Genomic DNA, 21,320 nt, shown 5'->3' with positions numbered 1-21,320 from the left:
TGGTGTAGGCAACTGAACTGCTTTATTCTACACACTGATAAGATTTCAATAGCAACCAATGTAGTAAAATAGTGGTTACACATATTTTAATTACATACCATATAAACTAGTTATATAATATATACTACTCATGTACAAACTATACTGTATCCTACAGATACACATATATACATGCATACACTGTATGTACTAAATATACTATATTATTCCAAGATACACAAATCTCTTTGAATACAATTGTAAAAAGTCTCAACAAAATACTACAAAATTGTATCTAATATAAAAAGACACATTCCATGCTTTAACCCAAAAAAGCAAAGTTTTCACATTGTAAAGTCAATGTAATGCATATCCATCTCCAGTGTGCATTATCATGTACCTTTCAACGAGAAATTAAGTTGGGAGACTTTCTGTGTGCCCAACAGTCTTCTTCTAAACGAGTTCTTTCATGTCTTTGAATGGAAATGGAAAAACTGAAGGCCTTCTGACATTTCTTACACTCAACCTTTCCTCCAGAGTTCTCCCATGGTTATAAAAGAAAACTGAAAACCTAACCACATTACCAAAAGGTACAGGCTTTTCCCCCCTATTTAATGTCTTTAAAGAAAACCGAAAAGCTGAATGCTTCCCCCATGTTCCTATTCAGTTTTATCTGGTACGTATTCTTTCATATAATCTAAAAGAATTGGGGCATCTAAAGTCTTAACCATTTTTCTCACATACATAGGGTTATCATCCAGTGTGAATTTTTTGTGTCCTTTAAAAGGACCAAGAAAACTCTGTTTTTTCATATTCCTTACAATCGCTTTCTGATGATTTGTTGTCCAATGAGTATTTTAGTTTCTTTGAAGGCAAATGGGAAAATGTGATATTTACCATATTTATTTGCACTCAAAGGGTGTTTCTCCAGTACAAGTTCATTTATGTTTACAAAGGTGATTGTAATAGGTGATTCTCCATTGCTTTCATTAGTAGGGATACTCTCCAGCATAACTTCCTTTATGGTTTTGAGGATATCAGAAAGAAGTGAAGGATTTGCCACATTGTTTCCATTCATCTTGTTTCTTTCCTGCACGAGTTACCTGATGTGCTCTAAACAGACTGGGACTGTGAAAGGCTTCTGATATACCTCACATTTAAAAGGCTTATTTCCAGTGTGCTTTATCGTTTTTATTTAAAAGCCCATGAGAAACTGAGGATTTGCCAGAATTTACATGTATAAGACTACTTAGTAATCAATTTCAACTGGAAGTGAAGGCTTTCCCACATCATATTCATAGGGTTTCTCCCCAGTATGAGTTTGTTCATGTTTTCGAATAGAGGTGGACCGGCTGAATGCTCTATCACACTGTTTACACTTATAGGGCTTTTCTCCAGTATGGATTCTTTCATGTATCTGAAGAGAACTGGAAGCACTAAACCACTTGCCACACTGTTTACATGGGTGGGATTTTTCCCCAGTATGAGTTCGCTCATGTTTTCGAATGTAACTGGGACAACTGAACGCTTTGCCGCATTGCTTGCACACATAGGGCTTCTCCCCATTATGAGTTCTTTCGTGTATCTGAAGTGAAGTGGAGGAACTAAACCACTTGCTACAGTGTTTACACTTATAGGGCTTCGATCCAGCATGAGAGGTTTGGTGTCTTCTAAATACACTGGAGAAAGGAAACACTTCCTCACATACACTGCATTTAAAAGGCCCGTTTCCAGTGTGCTTTATCATGTGTGTCCGAACACTCGTGAGAGAAAAGAAGGCCTTCCCACACTGTTTGCATTCATAGGGCTTCTCCCCACTATGAGTTCGTTCATGCTTTCGAAAGGAACTGGAACAGCTGAAGGCCTTCCCACACTGTTTGCAGTCATAGGGCTTCTCTCCAGTGTGAGTTCTTTCGTGCTTCCGAAGGGAACTGGAACAGCTGAAGGCCTTCCCACACTGTTTGCATTCATAGGGCTTCTCTCCAGTGTGACTTCTTTCGTGAATCTGGAGATAGCTGGGACAATTGAAGGCTTTGCCACATTGCTTACATTCATAGGGTTTCTCTCCAGTATGAGTTCTTTCATGTTTCCGGATGGAACCAGAACAATTAAAGGCTTTCCCACACTGTTTACATACATAGGGCCTCTCTCCCGTGTGAGTTCTCTCGTGTTTTCTAAAGGAACTGGAATGACTGAAAGCTTTCCCACATCGTTTACATTCATAGGGTTTCTCTCCTGTGTGAGTTCTTAGGTGTATTCTAAACTCGCTGGGGAAATGAAAGGCTTTCCCACAGAGCATACACTTATAAGGTTTACTTCCAGTGTCCATTGTCATATGTCTCTGAATACTCATTAGAGAAATGAAAGAGTTCCTATACTGTGTAAATTTATATGGCTTCTCTGAGTATTCTTCACTTGCACATAGGTTGTATCTGGAGTCAGTTATGATGTGCCTATTAAGGAATGAACAACACATGAAGACTTTTCCAGACAAGTCACATTACACGGTTTTACTCAACTAAGAACTTTTCTTTTCAGGTTAAGATTTGGAATCTCAGCCAGGCTGTGGTGGCACACACTTTTAATCCCAGCACTTGGGAAGCTCCGGGGAGCTCCGAGTTTGAGGCTAGCTTGGTCTACAGCATGAGTTCCAGAACAGCCATAGTCATACTATGAAACCCTGTCCCGAAAAACAAAACAAACAAAAACAGATTTGGACTCTCACTAAAAGTTTGCCCACACTGACTTTTATAATCTTTCTTTTTACAGAATCTACCATATGACTTCTATACAAAAAGAGACAAGAACATTATTAATGGTTGGTTTATTGCTGATTTTCTATTCATTAATGTCTTGGACCTACATTATAACCAATATCAGAGAATAAGACATATCTTGGCATGTCTTAATTATTAGAAATAAATGGAATAATCTCTTTGAAACATGACTTTCCCAAATCTATTATCAAAACAGTGATATTCATATAGTTTCTGAGTACTATGTGGAAGTCAACTACCTTGAAAACACCGAACTGTGTTAAATTGGAGATCGGAAACAACTAGTAATAAAACGCTTAAAGTTGTGCTTATTTGTTTGGTTTGTTTACCACAGGTCACATGACATGCTAAAGTTCCCTGGGGAACATCATACCCTTTTGTGAATACAAATTACCTTAGATTTATCTCAGGATTTTTGTCCTCCTCAATGTTCTGGTCTTCCCACCCGTTCTCTAAAATATAGACCAAGGAAAAGCACTATTAATTAGGAACTTCAAAAGATTAATAGTAGCTTTGAAGTTTACTGTACACTGAAAATATTCCCATTTATTCATAAAAAGCAGTCCCTTTCCACATTTCAAATTGATTAAAAAAAAGTCCTAGGATTTTTTTTAACTAGTAAGTAAAGAAACGTTATGATTCTTACCTATAAAAGTCAGGTTTCTAAAGACTTCTTGCATCACATCTGTGTAGAGATTCTTCTGGGAAGGATCCAACAAAGCCCATTCTTCCTGGGTGAAGTTTATAGCCACATCGTCAAAGGCCACTGAGTTCTAAAATATCCCACAATGTGTATTGGCAGCTGGGTAAAACTTATACCACTAAGGCTCTATACTCTATGTAGATGTGTCATATGATTTGGTGATTTCTAAATAGTCATTCTATAATTTGGTAATCTAGAAGTTTACCTTATGTATTTAGTTGTTCACAGACAGCTGTACTAATATTATAATTCAATTGAAGCACTCAGAAAGCAATAACAGACTAAAAACACCCTTCTCATTAGTAAATCCAGGGAGTAGGGTATTTCTTGATTATCCCTAATTTATCATTGTACAGTTCATCTCCAGTACATGTGACTAATAAGTCCTACTACCTGCTAATGTTTGTACTGTGAGAGTTCTTATTGTTAGAAGTGACAACTCACAAAACTGGACCTTTGCTGATGTTGTCATGGACTCAGGATTTGGGAGGAATTCTAAAAATCAAAGTGTTAGAGTGACTAAGAATAATTAGAATCCTGGGTGACTAATTTATAGGAATTGAAAAACCAATACAAATTTTCATATGAAATTATAAGGCACTCAGATACTACAAGAATCCTAAGAACACAGTAAGACTAGTACTTCTAATGCCAAGATTTGCCTCTTAAAGCAATAGTAACCAAGATGATTATGTAACGACACATATGTAATGACACAAAGAACATCATTATATGAACATCCACAAGAGTCCAGGAAGAATGTGGTCAGGAAAATGGCTGTGGGATGCTACAAACACACTTCCTCCACAGAAACATAAAAGTACAAGCAGAACCGTCAGAAACAAGTTTTTTAAAAATTTAAATATTCTCAAACTGTGTTATCAACCATATGAATGTAAACAGAAAAATCTGAAAATGGCAAGAAAGCCTTGTGCAGTTTTCATCCTTGTTTTAACCTGGCTCTGATATGCTAACAGTCCACTGGACAACAGCCAAGTTTCCAGCACAGGGGCAGGGTAGATCTCATTTTACATCGAGTAAACAAAAGCCTCCATCTACCTGGAAAAATGAATTGCTGTTTATATCCACAATGATAATATACCACCTAAACTCTGGCAGGAAAAGTTACAGTGACAGTTTCTTTCAGAAATTAAAGTATTCAAAAGTACCCAAGTATAATGTAAAACTGAGAAAACTCCATGTTTTCCAAGAAATTTTAAGGACAAAAAAAAAAAAAAAAAAAAAAAAAAACCCAACCTGATTATGTGTTAAAGAAATGCCCATGGGGCTGGAGAGATGGCTCAGTGGTTAAGAGCACTGACTGTTCTTCCAGAGGACTGCGGTTCAACACCCAGCACCCACATGGCAGCTCACAACTGTCTGTAACTCCAAGATCTGACACCCTCACACAGACATACATGCAGGCAAAACATACACGCAGGCAAAATGCCCCATGCACATACAAAGAATGTTCTCATGTTCCCATCCCCTTACACCATCCACAAAAAACTGAAAGAGGTGACCTTTTGAGTCACCTTGTAATTTTTCTGCTTTAGTTTATGACAGTCACAGAAATATGTCAAAACACTGGCTGAAGGGGGCTGGAGAGATGGCTTAGCAGTTAAGAGCATTGCTTGCTCTTCCAAAGGTCCTGAGTTCAATTCCCAGCAACCACATGGTGGCTCACAACCATCTGTAATGAGGTCTGGTGCCCTCTTCTAGCCTGCAGGTATATACACAGACAGAATATTGTATACATAATAAATAAATAAATATTTAAAAAATTTTAAAAAACACACTGGCTGAATAAGTAATAAAGAACAACATAACAAACTGACTACACATATGCAATACAGTCTCTGCAAAAATATTTTGGAAATTGTGGCTGAAGCCGGGTAGTGGTGGCGCACGCCTTTAATCCCAGCACTCGGGAGGCAGAAGCAGGTGGATCTCTGTGAGTTTGAGGCCAGCCTGGTCTCAGTATTTTCAGTCCATAAATAGACACAGCCTTCAATAAACAGGAGCAGATAATAGAGAAAGTAGGGAAACTGATTTTCAGTTATCCCATATTACAAATCCATTTTCCAGTTAAGGAAAAAAAAGTCACGAAGAATAGAGAAACAATAAGGAAAAAATTTGAGATAAACTATCTTTGAGAAACATTTGACACTACAGTCCATAAATGCTATGCTCACTAAATAGACTTTTAAATGATCAGCTGTCTTTAATACGTGTGAAACAGAAGGTCAATTTACATTGGGAAAAACTTCTAGAATTGAAATGTAAAATGCAGAAATTCATAGTTACACTTAGAAACACCAAAATACTCCTTATTGATAATTGACAGGACCAATAGCCAAGAAAGCAGTGATGGTTACAGTGTTATTCAACATCAGCCAGAAGGATTTCACTGATATTTCTAGAATGCTACAGTCAACACCACAACTAAATGATAAATCACATTCTGAGTGATTAAACTCACCGGAACAAGCAAGAACATAAAGCACATTCTAAGAACATGTGAGCATTGGGTAGAAATCAGTAACAGAAATACAGTTAGAAAACCCCCAAACTGGAGATTAAATCACAAAACACAGAATCATGTGTGAATCAAAGACAGTCGTCTGAAGGAACCTGACTGGTTCAAGAAAAAGAGACAAGTTCATCATATGAAAATCTGTGGGACACAGCACAGGCGCTACACAGCAAACGTTCAGAGCATCAAATGCATACATTCTTGAACATTTAAAATCAAACACGTAATCTTCCACTTCCAGGAACTTCAGTGACGAGTAAGGCAGTCTGTATCAACCCAGGGAAAGTGAGGAGGCAACAATGAATTTGTAGTTAAGAAATCAAATGGGGGGGCAGGGCTGGAGCGATGGCTGAGCAGTTAAGAGTGCACTTGTCAGTGCGATTTCTAGCACACTGAGGAGCTCAGGACTGCCTGTTAAACCCGGTTTCAGGAGGATCTAATACCTTCTGCCCTCCACAGGCACTGTCCTGGCACAGAAACTCACACACACACATAAACAAGAAATAAAAAGGCTGCACACAGTGGTGTACACCTTTAATCCCATGATAAAATCCAGGACAGACAAGGCTACATAGTGAGACCATGGCTTACAATAAAAAAAAATAAATAGGGCTGGAGAAATGGCTCAGTGGTTAAGAGCACTGATTGCTCTTCCAGAGGACCCGGGTTCAATTCCCAGCACCCACATGGCAGCTCACAACTGTCTGAAAATCCAGTTCCAGGGGATCTGACACCTTCACACCAATGCACATAAAATAAAGATAAATAAATCGTAAAAATTTAAAATAAATAAATAAATAAACCAAATGATTGGGCAAGGAAATGGTTCAGGGGGTAAGGCGCTTCCTCTAAACCTGATGATATGAGTTCAGTTTCAACCTTCCACAGCTGTCTTCTGATCTCCACACCCACACCTTGGCATGAGATCTCAGGAATTTTTCTATATATGCTCAGGGGAAGCAAAGAGTTAAAAAAAAAAAAGTGGAAATGAAACTCTACTTTCTGTTGACATCTGTTTCTCTATAGTTTCCAGAATATTTACTGTGCCAGGTGGTGGTGGTACCCACCTCTAATCCTAGCACTCAGAGGAGATGGATCTCTAAATTCGAGCCAGCCTGATCTTCAGAGTGAGTTCCAGGACAGCCAGGGACAGAGAAACCCTGTCTCAGATAAACAAACAAAAACTTTTACCTTATTCAGCTCTGAGTACTTTTCACACTTAATGAAAAGCTAACGTTCAAATAAATGACAACTGTTTGAAGGTGATGAGTCTAGCAAAGGAGCGATTCCGAAGACAACACAGATCTGCTGGGATCCACGGGCAAAAGGCCGTTCTCTCACCCTAGTGCTGCTGGAATGAATGCTCAACACCTCCTCGGAGACTCCGGAGGGACTCAAGCATACTCAGTTTGCTTCTCTGGTTTTTGCCCCCACTGCACTGTGTGTAGTGGTGTTTTCTTCCCATTCCTTTGGGAGAAAGTTTCCTCCCTTAACAACCGAGAGGGCAGGATATATCACTCTGCAGACCCTCATTCACCAGCATCGAACTCAACAATGTGTCCTACGAGTGGAATTAAGCTCAGGGGATATAATGTCTCTAAGAATTAACTATTGAGACCGGACTGTTCCAGGAGATTCCTTCAGCCCCAGGGCCTCCAACTGCTCCCCTGAGAGGTTTCACCCAAGACTTCAGACTGGTGTCTAAGAGGACATATGGGAGCTATACGTAACTTGCCAGCCTCCGGCAGTTCTGAAACCTCGGTCCACTACTAAGAAGAAATAAAAAATAATGCGTCCATTTCTATCTATTGAGCATGGAAAACAAAAAGTAATGGTTGTCACTTTTTAAACCTCTTAGACTAGAAGTTGGCACTTGAGAATCTTGGGAGTGAAACAGGCACTGAGAAACCGCGTTGTGGGGCGGGGCTGCAGAACTGGCTCAGTGGTTCCGAACATTCGCTGCTCTTTCAGAGACCTGGAGTTCAGTCCCTAGTAGTCACTTGGGGCAACTCATAACTGCCTCTATCTTTTTTAGCTCCAGGGAATCTGAGGCCCTCCTCCTACCCCCACAGACACCCACACACGTGTGTGCAAACATACACACATAAATAAAAGCGGGACAAAAGCCTGACATGTCTACCTTCACTCTGCGCCTAATACCTCTTTTTGGGTCAACCAAAGATGTAATCATTCAAGTAGTGTCTAACCTACTCCATCTTCAAGGCTGAAGCCACAGAGGTAAGTTATTGTCCTTAACCTGCAGTCACCTAGAATCCAAGGAAGAACAAACCTCACAGAAGCAGAAGTTATCTCCAGCGAGCCACCTAGTCCCCTAGAGGTCTTAAGTGAGCTGAGACAATGATGGGCGGAGCCACACTTTGCATGAAGCTGCTCTTTAAGCTTGTTTCTGGTCTGGCCCTTCTCTATTTTCAAGGCTCCTGTTGAAGATGAGCTGGGGCAGCGGATGTCACTGAACCCTTCATTTGTCCCTCTTCCCACTGTACCCACACTGACGAAATCCCCACTACCCATCTCTCTAACAGGCATACTGGGACGGATGGCCCAAGACTAGCTGGAGTTTTGCCCTAAAGACTCTTGAAATAGGAAAAACCTGGAATTTGGGGGATTCACTGTGGACCCCGGGAGCAGCCAGGCTGAAGGAGAGTGGACTGAGACCCTGCTTCCCACGCCTCAGGAAAGCTCAGCCGTGGCTGACGGGCGGCAGCGCACAAGGAGAAGCCAGCGCCCCAAGTCCTGAGGTGGGTCGGCCAGGACGCCGCGGGGGCCGATGGGACGCGGGGGACCCGCCGCCCAGACCACACAGAACCGGGGGGACAGCAGAGGGATCGGGCCACGGACCCCAGTTACGGAGGCCTTTCCCGAGGCTGGTTCTGGTTGGATGTAGCCAGCGTCGGCCAGAACGCTCACCATTTCCGAATTTCTGGCGTCCCGCGCCGTCTGCACCTCACAGGGACACTGGCTACAGAGGGGCCACCTAAGACTACGGTGAGCTAAAGACACAGAAGCTAGCGGAGGAAACAGAAGGCGAGCCAAGACTAAATAGTGAAAAGAACCAAACACCGCGAGAGTGCAGCCACCTGCCCCGCCCCTCTCCTCCAGCTGAAGTCTAATTGGACAATTCCACCCTGATAGACAAGTCCTAGGACACGCCCCCCAAGGCTTGAGTGACAAAGGGTGTATGTAATCCAACCCTTGAATTAGAGAGATTGAGGGTCAGATTTCTTCTGCACACTAGTGATGGCCCTGCCAGGACACACTTGCACTTGATCTATAAAAGGCATAGCCATGAGTTAATAACGTAAATACACGCATGCTATTCACAACTGGAAATTGCTAATATGACAACTGCTTAAAAATCTTATTCTAAGGAACTGGAGAGATGGCTCAGTGGTTAAGAGCACTGGATCCTCATCCAGAAGTCCTGGATTCAATTCCCAGCACCTACATGGCAGCTCACAACTCTCTGTAATTCCAAGACCTAACACCTTTATACATACATGCAGGCAAAAACACCAAAGCACATTAAATAAATATTTTTTTTAAAAAAAGTATCCTAAATACTTTGAGACAGGGTCTCACATAGCTTGCCTCAAGTACAGTTCAGGCCAACCTTGGACTCTTAATGGGCCTGCCTTCACCGTTTGAATGCTAGGATGTCACGCGTGCCGTTAAATGAGAGGTTATGTAGCACCAGGGATCCAGCGGAGGGCTTCAAGCATGCCTACATGAACTCTGCCAACTGCGCCACAGTCCTCGTTTTGAAAATTTAGATGTTGTAATCTCCCTAGCTTTGGAAGTGGGATGGCTAATCTTGGTTGCCAAGCTGGCTGCATCTGGAATCAGCTAAAACCCAAGCAGCTGAGCACACCTGTAAGGGATTTTTCTTGACTGGATCATTTGAAATTGGAAGAGCTACCCTAGATCTGGGCCACACCTCGGTGGCAGCCTAGAAGGGAACTTTTGCCTTTTGCCTGCTTGGCCTCAGTCTTACTGGTGAGCTCATCCATCCCGCTGCTGAAGTATTCCTTCACTGGTGTTAGAACCTACTTCTTTGGTATTCTGGTGAATGCTGAAGACTAGCAGAGACATCTAGCCTCATGGGTTGCACAACGATCAGATTCTTGGACTTCCTGTTGGAACACAGCTATTGTTGAACTTGTTGGACCACAGTCTGTAAACCTCAAACCACTCTAATAAATTATATCTGCTATCAGTTCTGTGCCTGTAGAGACGTGGTTCTCTACCTTCCTAACGTTGCAAACCTTTAATCCAGTTCCTCAGGTTGTGGTGACTGCCCCCCAATCATAAAACTATTCCCTTGCGGGCTGGAGAGATGGCTCAGTGGTTAAGAGCATTGCCTGCTCTTTCAGAGGTCTTGAGTTCAATTCCCAGCAACCACATGGTGGCTCACAACCATCTGTAATGAGGTCTGGTGCCCTCTTCTGGCCTGCAGGCATACACACAGATAGAATATTGTATACATAATAAATTAATTAATTAATTAATCAATTAACATTTTAAAAACCCATTCCCTTGCTACTTCATAACTGTAATTTTGCTACTGCTATGAATTATAACATAAATATCTGATATGCAACCCCAAAGAAGTCGTGACCCACAGGTTGAGAATCAGTATTCTAGCGTTCTCCTGACTAATACAAGGAGGTAGCCTAAGCCTTGAAGGGAAGGCAGTCCTTTAAGACTAATAGATATAGTAATAATAGGTCAGGCAATGGTGGCACATGCTTTTAATCCCAGCACGAGGGAGGCAGAGGCAAGCAGATCTCTGTGAGTTTGAGGCCAGCCTGGTCTACAAAGAGAGTTCCAAGTCAACTAGGACTGTTATACAGAGAAACCCCATTGTGAGAAAAAAAATCAAAAAAAGAAATAATAATAATGGATAATAGAAATTAATGAAGGGCCACATCTGTAGCTTTATAATTTCTAGAAACAACATGACAAAGTTAAAAAGGAACAGGTTAAGTTCATGGGTGGTGATGATAGAAGGCTTGGGAGCTGATCTTCATCAAACACCCAAACAAACCAAAGAACACATAAAGGCCAAAGAGATGTGAGCAAAATTCCTTGTTTTCTATAGTGTGTTTCTGCAAAACACACGTGAAATATATGGTACATTTTCTTTTTTATTTCTTTTAATCTTATTTTTAAAAAGATTTATTTATTAGTGATGTATATAGTGCCCTGTCTGCATGTATCCCTGCCCACCAGAAGAGGGCACCAGATCTCATTACAGATGGTTGTGAGCCATTCTGTGATTGCTGGGAATTGAACTCAGGACCTCTGGAAGAACAGCCTCTGAGTCATCTCTTCCGCCCTCATTTTCATTTAAAAAAAATACTTCTTTATTTGTTGCTAATTTCTGTGAAATTTACTCTACATTTTAACATTTCTGAACATCTCAACCACAATCCAGGTGTTCAGTAAATCCCACCTCCCACCTTCTCTAGGCAGTCACAGGTAAGAATCTCAGTCTCTTCAACACACACACACACACACACACACACACACACACACAGTCGCACCTCAATCACCACCACCATCCTTTTTTTTTTAAATTTTTCAGGACAGGGTTTTTATGTGTAGCCCTGGTTGTCTTGGTACTCACTCTGTAGACCAGGCTGGCCTTGAACTCAGAAATGTACTTATTTCTGCCTTCCAAGAGCTAGGATTAAAGGTGTGCACCACCTTTGACCATTGCCTTCATTGTGTGCCAGAAATGAGAGAACATCTTTTCCCTGCTAACCTTTTTGTTCAGGTTGAAACAATGCCCAAGAAAGCAGAGCATGCAAACGACCAGTCTCCGTTCCCACATTGCGTGATGGTGCTCATTCCCTTCCTATTGATCAGACAGCAGGAAGAAAGGACGATGGGCCAACAGGTGGGAACCACTGCTCTCTTTCTCTGTGTATGGTTCTCTCTCTCTCTCTCTCTCTCTCTGTCTCTCTCTCTGTCTCTCTCTCTCTCTCTCTCTCTCTGTGTGTGTGTGTGTGTGTGAAGAACATATCTTAGAAATCACTTTCTATAATTCAAAAGTCTTATTGTGTGACTTGGAATAATGTGATAACTAAGGTTGCTACCATGCAGCTCTGGTAAGACCTAGGCTTCAGAAGCAAGCTCCAGGCAGGCCTTGGTAGTCTAATGAACTAACCCCAAGGTGGTGTTGATTTGCATCCCCTAATAATAACACAAAGCTACTATCCAATGAAATGATACAAAAATTGAAACTTGTGTGTAACAGGCTCCCAGACCTTAGCACAACTGGTAAAGAACCAGCTTGCCTCCATTTTAGGCTTAAAGGCCATCTTACAGTAAAGACAAACTAGGCTCATTTCTGTTTACTATTAAACCTCTATTTCTCAAGGATTGGGCTACGCTTGTATCTTTAACTACAAATGGTTCTGTACTGCCTGTCCCAGGAATGGCAATCATTTTTTTGTTTCAAAAAAATTTTAATTGCCATCTTGGAACCCTACCTTCGTTTCAAAAGGTTTGTTATAGTTACCTTGTTACAACTACCTGTCCCTATGCCCTCCTTGCAACCATGTCTTTGTTTCAGGAGGGACTGATTTGTTATGATTTTGTTCTGCTCCTGTAACCCCAACTATTTTGCCCACCAAATCCCCCATTTTGGAAACCCCCTTCTCCTGAGTTCTGTAAAAACCTTGTCTTCCTCACAGCCAATGCTGACCTCTTGAACCCAGCCTTGGAGGCAGGCAGCTTGTGCAAATGAATAAAAAAGCTTGCTTTAATTAGTTGTTTGCTTTAATTAATTTGGCCATGAGAATTTGGTTCGGAGATCTTTCTCCTCCTGTCTTTGGGATTAACACTGATGCCATGCCTGAAGCACTATTCTGACTTTAGAACCCAATATGAAAGCCCCAACACCTGCCAAAAAATGGGAACAAAGACCTAATCCATAACAAAGACCTAATCCTGGAACAAAGTCCATAGTTCCAGGAAATGTAGTAACCTTGATTTTTGGCTTCTGTAGTTTGGCTTCTCGCTAACTCTTCTTGCTAACCAAAATGTGTCAACCAGGATGTGTGTTTTGTCCTTAAAAAGCAAAGAACAGTGAGACTCAGGGCTACAAATTCCCCATGTAGCCCACAGTCGACAAATAAAGACGTCCTACTGGCTTTAAGAGTCCCTGTGTTCTCTGAAAGAGTTACCTCACAACATAGGAATGGTCTGTAGAATCTCACTGCCATGCTCACCTGACATCTCTTCTCCAGCCTGTTTTGATAGCCACCAGCAAGAGAACTTGAGACTCTGTGTGAGGCCCGTGCCTCAATGACAACGGTCCCCCCCCACCGCACTGCTGCTGGCCCGCCCACACAGGCCAGCCTGTCAGCGTTAGCTGTTGGTCTGCACCCTCTCTCAAGGACCTTCTGAACCCCCCCATCCGTTCCATCCTTCCTGCCTGCTAGAGCTGAAGGACTTCACAGCAGACATAGTTCAAGCCCGCAAGCTTCTGAAGTGTGCTCACTGGAGAAGACTCCCCAGTGGAACCCTACGGCAGCGTTTCTGCTCAAACACCTGCTCCCCATTTGGTGAGGTGTCTGTTTAACTTTTACATTAACGTGATATTTTAAGGAAGGTTCATGTGACTAGAAAGGCAAATCTTGTGGAGAACATCCTAATTGCTGAGTGCCTTTTGGCCCATCGGCCATGATGCTCTCTGTGAGTTCTCTTTCTTTCTCTCCTCCTTCCTTTCCACCCTCTCTAAGATATGGTGAATCCCAGCTGGCCTTGAATCTGCTGTGAGCCCAAGAATGGCCTTGAACTTTTGATCCTCTGCTGTCCAAGAATGGAGTCACGGAAGATTTTTGAGTACTAGTGAGAAAACTCCCAAGAAACTAGAGAAGAGTATTGTGATCTCAGCTTCTTCAAAAATGCGGAGCTGTTCTTGGATTGTTTTCATGCCCCTTCTAGGTGTAGAAGATAGAATGAGTTTACTCCAGATTACTTCTTACAACAGGCTATTGTTATTTTTTTATACATAGAAAAGCATGTTTTTGCCAAGTATGACTTGCTCATTACATATGGCTTGCCCTTGTGATTGGACACTTACTCAGGTGACTCCTCTTTGACCCTCGGAGTATAAACTGTCCGATGCTCTGGATAAAGTTGGCTATTGCACGGGACTTTAGTCTGCCTCATTTATCGGCTCCATTCTCCCAGGTCCCACTGCCTCTAGAGCGGTGACACTCTGCCTCCGCCTCCCAAGTGCTGGGATCAACGTGCAGACCACAGCCAGTTTAGGCAGTTTTGCTGATTCAGCCTAAGACTCTGTTCATGCTAGACAAGTGTTCTATCATGTGACCCACATCCTCAGTCCCCAAAAAGGCAAGTTTTATTATTATTATTATGTAATTGGCCCTGGGACTCACACTCATGCATTGATCATCCGTTTCTACACGTTATCATCAGGTAACTACCGAGTCTAAGCACCAATCACATGCCAGTATGTCTACATGAGTTTCTGTATAACTCGGTGCCACCAAACAAGAATTCATCCTTCAACAACGGGAAAAGAAAATAAGTACCTGATATTCTGTCTGTTCTGGGTCAATTAATGATCTCATGATCTAGGTAACCCTAAAATTATTAAGGAATCAGCTTAGAACCCTAAAGTACTTTTGGCACTTCTGGCCTCTGGCAAAAATGAAGCTACTAAGAATCAAAGGTGCTTCTAGCTTTAACTCAGAAATAAACAGATTACTTTTTTGGAGACCTTTTTGGTTTTGGTTTGGTTTTCAAGACAGGGTTTCTCTGTGTGTAGCCCTGGCTGTTCTGGAACTCGCTCTGTAAACCAGACTGGCCTCAAACTCACAGAGATTGGCCTGCCTCTGCTGGGATTAAAAGCATCCGCCACCACAGCCCGGCTTTCTTTGGAGACTTCTCATCCTGAACTGTCTAGACAGTTTCTACTTCCTCTTCTCATCATTGGGGGTGACAGGACTGGAGTGATGACTGGGATGCCCTGCTTCTTCTCCCTATGGCATCTCATCTTCTGTAGGCTAATGCAGGCTCTGTTCTCATGGAGATGGCCTGGTTCTATCTTAAAACAAACAAACAAACCAGAAGCATTTAAGACCTTTGTATGCTACATACAGATCTAGCCTACTGCCATATTTGCTGATCTACTGGCCACAGTAAGCAAGGCTTATCCCAATCTGACATTCAGCTGTAAAAGAACATTGCCAAAATTCTTGATACAAGGAGGGATGAAGAAATTCTTGGGTCTGTAATCATCGTGCATTATTTGAATATCAGGTTTATGTAAGCACTCCAAGTCAAGGAACATGCCCATAGTCCTGCAGCTACCCAGAGGCTCAGTAACTTTCTTTTTTTTCAAAGAATTTTTTATGATTTATTTAACTTTATTTTATGTTCACTGGTGTGAAGGTGTCAGATCCCCTGGACTGGATTTACAGTTGTGAGTCGCCATGTGGGTGCTGGGAACTGAACCCAGGTCCCATGGAAAAACAGTCCGTGCTCTTAACCACTGAGCCATCTTTCCAGCCCCAGCTGGGTACCTTCGAATTTTTTTTTTCAGCCAGGGTTGCTTGCAACCTAGTCTTGATGTGAAAGTATTAAGTAACCAGTCTGACTTTGAACTTATGATCCTCCTGCTTCTACTTTCCAATGCTGAGGTTACAGGCTTGAGTCACCATGTCCACCTTGGAGGGGAATATTAAGAGACTTTCCTAGAGAAATAGAAAGCCATTAAAGCCCTAAACTAGTCCCTAAGACCCTGCTGAGTCAATGTTTTCTGAATGTTCCTGTGAACATCATCCTACACGGCCCAGTGAACTGGGAATCAAACGCTGCCTCTCTCACACCCAATTTTCTCAGTAATGGCTGTTTTTCCTCTGTAGTCCTCATGAGGGCTTCACCCCCTTATTGAATGGAGAGAGATGCTACTCTGGGACTTCCTTCAATGGCGTTCCGTTCTCAGATCACTTGGCCTTGGCGGCATGTGTTACCACCCATCACATGGAGCCTGTAACCACCAGCAAGGAGGTGCATCATCTCCTACAAAAGGTGGGGAAAGGTAGCGCATAGGGAATTGTTCCCTGCAGCTCCTCCGCCATCGCATGGATCAGCCTCAGTTGCATGTCTCGGCATGTCTCGGCACCATTGCAGGCACTGTGCAGCCACTCCTCCAGAACTCATTTTTTTTTGTTCTGTTCCTCCCTATTTGGACATTTATTATGTTATGTGGCTTTTCTTGGGGAGAGACAAGCATCTACTCACCCCAGACAGGGCGCTGACAACAGATCGACGAAATGATTCTATCAAAATTCAACTTGGTGAGCCAGTGAGTTTGTTAGGGCTCCATAAGAGAGTATGGGTAAGTAGTTACTACAGGAACACGGATGATGCAGCGGGAGCTGACTAACAGCAGGTCCTAGCCTAGGTGCTGACCTATGGAAGACGCACAATTTCAGGCAGCTGGACGGGTCAGAGATTCCTTTGCTCCAGCAGCTCTTACTGCTTTTATAACCTGCTTTTATAGCTGCATAACCTTGGCGAGGGTCCCCGGATCCTTTTAAGTTGTGGGAATTTCCTCAGATTTGAGAGTATTTACTAGCTGAGCCTTGTAAGCTTTGCCTACTTCTCAAGTCTTTTAAAAAATATTTTGTATTATTTTATTTTATGTGTATGGGTGTTTTGCCTGCATGTATGCCTGTGTACTATGTGCCTGGTACCCTTGGAGGCCAGTTGAAGGCATCAGATCCCCTGGAACTGGAATTATAGATGCTTCTGAGCTTTCATGTGGGTGCTGAAGAATGAGCTCAGGTCCTCTAGAAAAGCAGCCAGCACTCCTAACCACCAAGTCATCTCTTCAATCTCTACTTCTTTTTTTTTCTTTTAAATTTTGTGTGTGTATATATATATAGTGTTCTGGGCACCAGATCTCATTGTAGATGGGTGTGAGCCATCATGTGGTTGCTGGGACTTGAACTCAGGACCTCTGGAAGAGCAGTCAGTTCTCCTAACCTCTGAGCCACTTCTCCAGCCCCAATCTCTACTTCTTGACTCTTTTTTTTTATATTTATTTATTTATTATGGATACAATTTTCTGTCTGTGTGTATGCCTGCAGGCCAGAAGAGGGCACCAGATCTCATTACAGATGGTTGTGAGCCACCATGTGGTTGCTGGGAATTGAACTCAAGACCTTTGGAAGAGCAGGCAATGCTCTTAACCACTGAGCCATCTCTCCAGCCCTACTTCTTGACTCTTTAAAAAAAACTTATTTATTTTATTTTACTGTGTATGGGTGCTTTACCTGCATGCATGTCTGTGTACATGTGTGCCTGCTGCCCTTGGGTGTCAGAGAAGGACACTGGATCTGGACTGGAGTTACAGACAGTTGTGGACTGCTCTGGGAATCAAATCTGAGTCCTTGGGATAATCAACCAGTACTCTTAACTGCTGAACCATCACTCCAACCCCATACTTCCTCTTAATGAGCTTTTCTCCAGGATGGAATGTTTCAGTTAGAAGGAATTGCCACATAACATGTGTAAAGAATAAAGTTAAATATTTTATATATATTCACACACACATATCTCAGTATATGTTTATTTTAACTCATAAATATTTTGTTTAACATCTGAAACTTATACAAATTCATGGGAGTGAGTGTCATAGTCCCACACATGCATACAGCTCACACTCTGTAAATATGATCTCTCTTTATCCAGCCTACCCACCACACATCCTTTTCAATTTCTATTTGTTATTATATGCTATTTTACAGTCAGGTTGACTTTTTAGCCTTTCCTATATGAGAGTTACTATGCATGCCACCTTCCCCATTAGTGACTAAAAGTTGCAAGTATCATCTTAAAAATTTAAAATAAGTTTTCCATGTAGGAGGCACTGCCGTAGGAGCTGACATTGCCACAAGGACTGAAAGGCTCGGCACAAGGAGCCCAGGAGCAGACATCTGCCTGTGGCTGCTAGGGAAGCTCCACGGGTTTCTGGCCAGATGAACGCCTCCATCAAACAAGTGGTACTGAAAAGGTTATTTATGGGTCACACTAACCGGCCACCTCTGTCCCTGTCCCGAATGATCCAAAGGATGAAGCTGCTTTGTGGAGAGAACAAAAGAGCTATGGTTGGGGACAGTTCCAGACGGCCTGCGGATTTTGCAAGTGCCCAAGCTGAAGGTGTGTGCACTGTGGGTGAGCAACCAACTGAAGTCGCATCCTCAAAGCAGGGTAAGTTCCACCATCAATCAGCTGACCTGGAGTCTCCCGAGGGCCACAGCACCGGGCTCCTGTCTAGTCCTCGGAAGGGCTAAGAGATGTATTGGCACTTTGGCAAGGCCCAGGAACCATAAAGCCATACCAAACCCTATGTCTGTTCCAAGTGCTTAAAGTTTGCACACCCAGAGGCTGAAGGGTCAGCCTGGCTACAAAAACTAACCTTGGATCTTACTGTTTAAAAAGCTTTGGGTCAGCAGTGGTGGCACACCCCTTTAATTCGAGCACTTGGGAGGCAGAGACAGGCAGATCTCAGTGAATTCGAGACTAGCCTGGTCTACAGAGCAAGTTCCAGGACACCCAAGATTGTTACACAAAGAAACCTTGTCTTGAAAAACAAAATAAAACAAAACAAAACAAAAAAGCTTTGGATGCTGGGGGAGAAAAGAATGAAAATAATTCCAAGGCAGCTGAAGCGATGGCTCACTGGTTAAGAGCACTTGTTGCTCTTGTAGAGATACAGGTTTAATTGAGTATGAGTCCTAGCACCCACATAATGGTTCACAACCATCCATAACTCCAGTTCCCAGGGATTCAATGCCATCTTCTGCCCTCTAGGGGCACCAAGCACACACATGGTGCACATAACATACATACACACATACATACATACATACATACATACAGGCAAAACACTCACACATAAAATAAAATGCATAAATCCAATTTCTAAAATAATAATAATAATATTAAAAACCCCAAGATGTCCTTGTTATAGGCTGAAGAATGGAAGGAAGGAGAAGATGAAGGAGGTGAGTCAGACTCATACTCTTGGGCTAAACAGAGAAAAGAAAACTGTTGCCTATAAGTCAGAGGTTTGCCATCATGAGAACTCCACACACTGCTAGCAAGACCAACCAGCCAACCAAGAAGCAGCAGCACTTGACTTAACCCCATCTCATTCACACTTTATCCTGTCCCGAGGCTTTGTCCAGTGCCTGCTGTCTTCACTCTCTTAACGACAGACAATGGAGGGTCACTGTAAGATGTTTTGTGCTCAGATTTTCCTGATGCAATGTTCTGTTGACCATGTAAATACTTTTCCTCGCTGCTGGTGGTTACAATATAGCTGCAGGACCATTCCCTTCCTATTACCCAGCACTTGTTATAGCTGAACAAACATGGTTTTTATTATTATATCTTCTGGTCTCTAAAACTTTGATTTGACATATTTGGTGGCAATGTTGTAGTTGGTCCTAGGCAAGAGGCCTCACCCTGCTCTAGGAGTTCCAACACAGGGCTCTGCCTTCAAAGCAGGAAAAAGGAGTGCTCTCCCTCAGTAGCAGTCATTGCTACTCAACACGGGACTCTTTTGAGACAGCCAGGGCCAAGAGCACTGGCCCCCTTCCTCCCTTCTAAGGCCCTGAAACCAAGTCTCAAAATGTCAAGGCTGCCACAGTGAGAAATTATTGGGTAGTCTGTTCCGATTTCTGGTTTCTGGACTCATCCATAAGGCACTCACCAGGACTGCCAGGACAAACTGTCAATCTAGATGCGGTTAGTTGAGAACGTTCTTTCAAGTCCGATATTATCATTTTCCATGTTTGTCAAATTTATTGTTTTCTTTTCAATCCAGGTTACCAGCTGTTACTCTAAAATACTTTGATCTCATGGCGACATCGTGTGGTTGTTTGTATAACTGCAAGTTGGATCTCGGTGACTCCCTGTTTGATAAATGGCGATGAATTGGATTCCCCCCACCCCCACCCCAGAAGCTACAGAGATAGCTTAGTGGTTAAGAATACATACCTCTTTGAGGAAAGCTGGAGCTCGGTTCAAAGCCCCCAGCGTCAGGTGGTTCATAGCAGCCATTTCCAGGAGGATCCCAATCCTTGACCTCCTCAGGCATCTACATTCAGGTGTACATCCCCCACAAAATCCAATTTTTTTTCAATTAAAATAGTTGAAAACCAAAAGAGATAAAATCCCCTCTCAGTTCGTGGGATAGTTTCTAGCTGACCGAAAACTTCGTGAGTTCAACACAGGTAGCAGAAAGCCCTCCAGTGAAGAACATTCCCCAGGCCTGATTGGAAGGAACATCACTGGTTCACCCAGAAAGGCAGAAACCAGTTCTCCCTCATCTTTGTCTCTGCTCTGAGTTCAGGCCTCTGTGAGAGAAAGGATAGTCTTCTGTTGAAGCTTTGTTTTGTTAGTGGTTTTTTTTTTTTTTTTTTTTTAGACAGAATCTCTTACTCACTACATAAACCTGGCTGGCTTCAAACTCACAGGGATCCACCCCTCCTCCCATGAACAAGCGTAAGGAAATAGGAAAAAATAGAGTTAGATACTGGGGAAATGGCAGAAGACTGAAAGCTACCAAAGGTCTGATGGATACTCTTATATAGTGCCTGAAACAATACACCCAGTGCTGATACAAAAACATAGCTCTCACCTCAACATGGGAACAACAGTTTATTCTGGAGCCAAATATGAGTGGGCAAGGTCCAGAAACAAGTTTAGGTTACCCAAAATTCCATGTTCCAACAAGGGAGGAGTTTCATGATTTTTTTTTATAATTATAGAACAAAGCAATATATCAAGACGCTTAAAATACATGGAAGCATTAGCTAGGTAATTACAGCCAAGCAGAGGATCTCAACCATAGGCATAGACAGACCTTAGAAGCTACACAATGACACTAAGCCCTTTGATTGATGGAAAGTTAGGGCTTGGCTAAGTTAATATATTCAAAAAGTTTTGTCTTGTTTTTATGTTAGAACTAGGTTCTCCAAGTTACAGGATGCTAAGTCCTACACAGTAGGGTGAGGAATGGCTATTTAGTAGGTTAAAGTGGATGGAGGGGAGAACTTAAGGAATGGGGATAGTAGGCAGAATACAGGTACAAAGAATGGGCAATTAAGTGGAAAGTGGGGTAGAAAGTTAGAGTGGCGAATCGGGGCTGAGAGGAAGAACAGAAGAACAGATAACAACACTAAGGATGTTTGAAAAAAGCCATATGGGCCGGGAGGTGGCGGTGGTGGCGCGCGCCTTTAATCCCTGCACT

At 42.5% G+C, this 21,320-nt stretch overlaps 1 protein-coding gene across 1 annotated transcript; it reads right to left on the bottom strand.

Annotated features, from left to right (window-relative positions):
- On the bottom strand, positions 1 to 9,055 carry LOC125404209 (uncharacterized). The gene is made up of 4 exons (XM_048440003.3): positions 8,924 to 9,055; positions 3,403 to 3,529; positions 3,151 to 3,208; positions 1 to 2,432 (listed from the first exon to the last, which is right to left on the bottom strand). The coding sequence occupies exons 1-4, from the start codon at positions 8,924 to 8,926 to the stop codon at positions 1,229 to 1,231; spliced, it is 1,392 nt and encodes a 463-aa protein (XP_048295960.2). The 5' UTR covers positions 8,927 to 9,055; the 3' UTR covers positions 1 to 1,228.
- Positions 9,056 to 21,320: the final 12,265 nt, after the last annotated feature.

Source organism: Myodes glareolus, chromosome 9, assembly GCF_982192425.1.
Source record: "Myodes glareolus chromosome 9, mMyoGla1.1, whole genome shotgun sequence".
Taxonomy (NCBI): domain Eukaryota; kingdom Metazoa; phylum Chordata; class Mammalia; order Rodentia; family Cricetidae; genus Myodes; species Myodes glareolus.
Note: the sequence above shows the minus strand (reverse complement) of the source record. Positions and strands in the feature narration are given on the sequence as shown.

Bases quoted from the DNA above. Each gene is read 5' to 3' on its own strand.
- LOC125404209 (XM_048440003.3), bottom strand. The intron at 3,209-3,402 runs GTAAGAATCATA...TCTATATTTTAG, and splicing joins TAGAAACCTGACTTTTATAG to AGAACGGGTGGGAAGACCAG. The intron at 2,433-3,150 runs GTAATTTGTATT...ATTCCTTAATAG, and splicing joins AATCCTGAGATAAATCTAAG to GCACATCATAACTGACTCCA.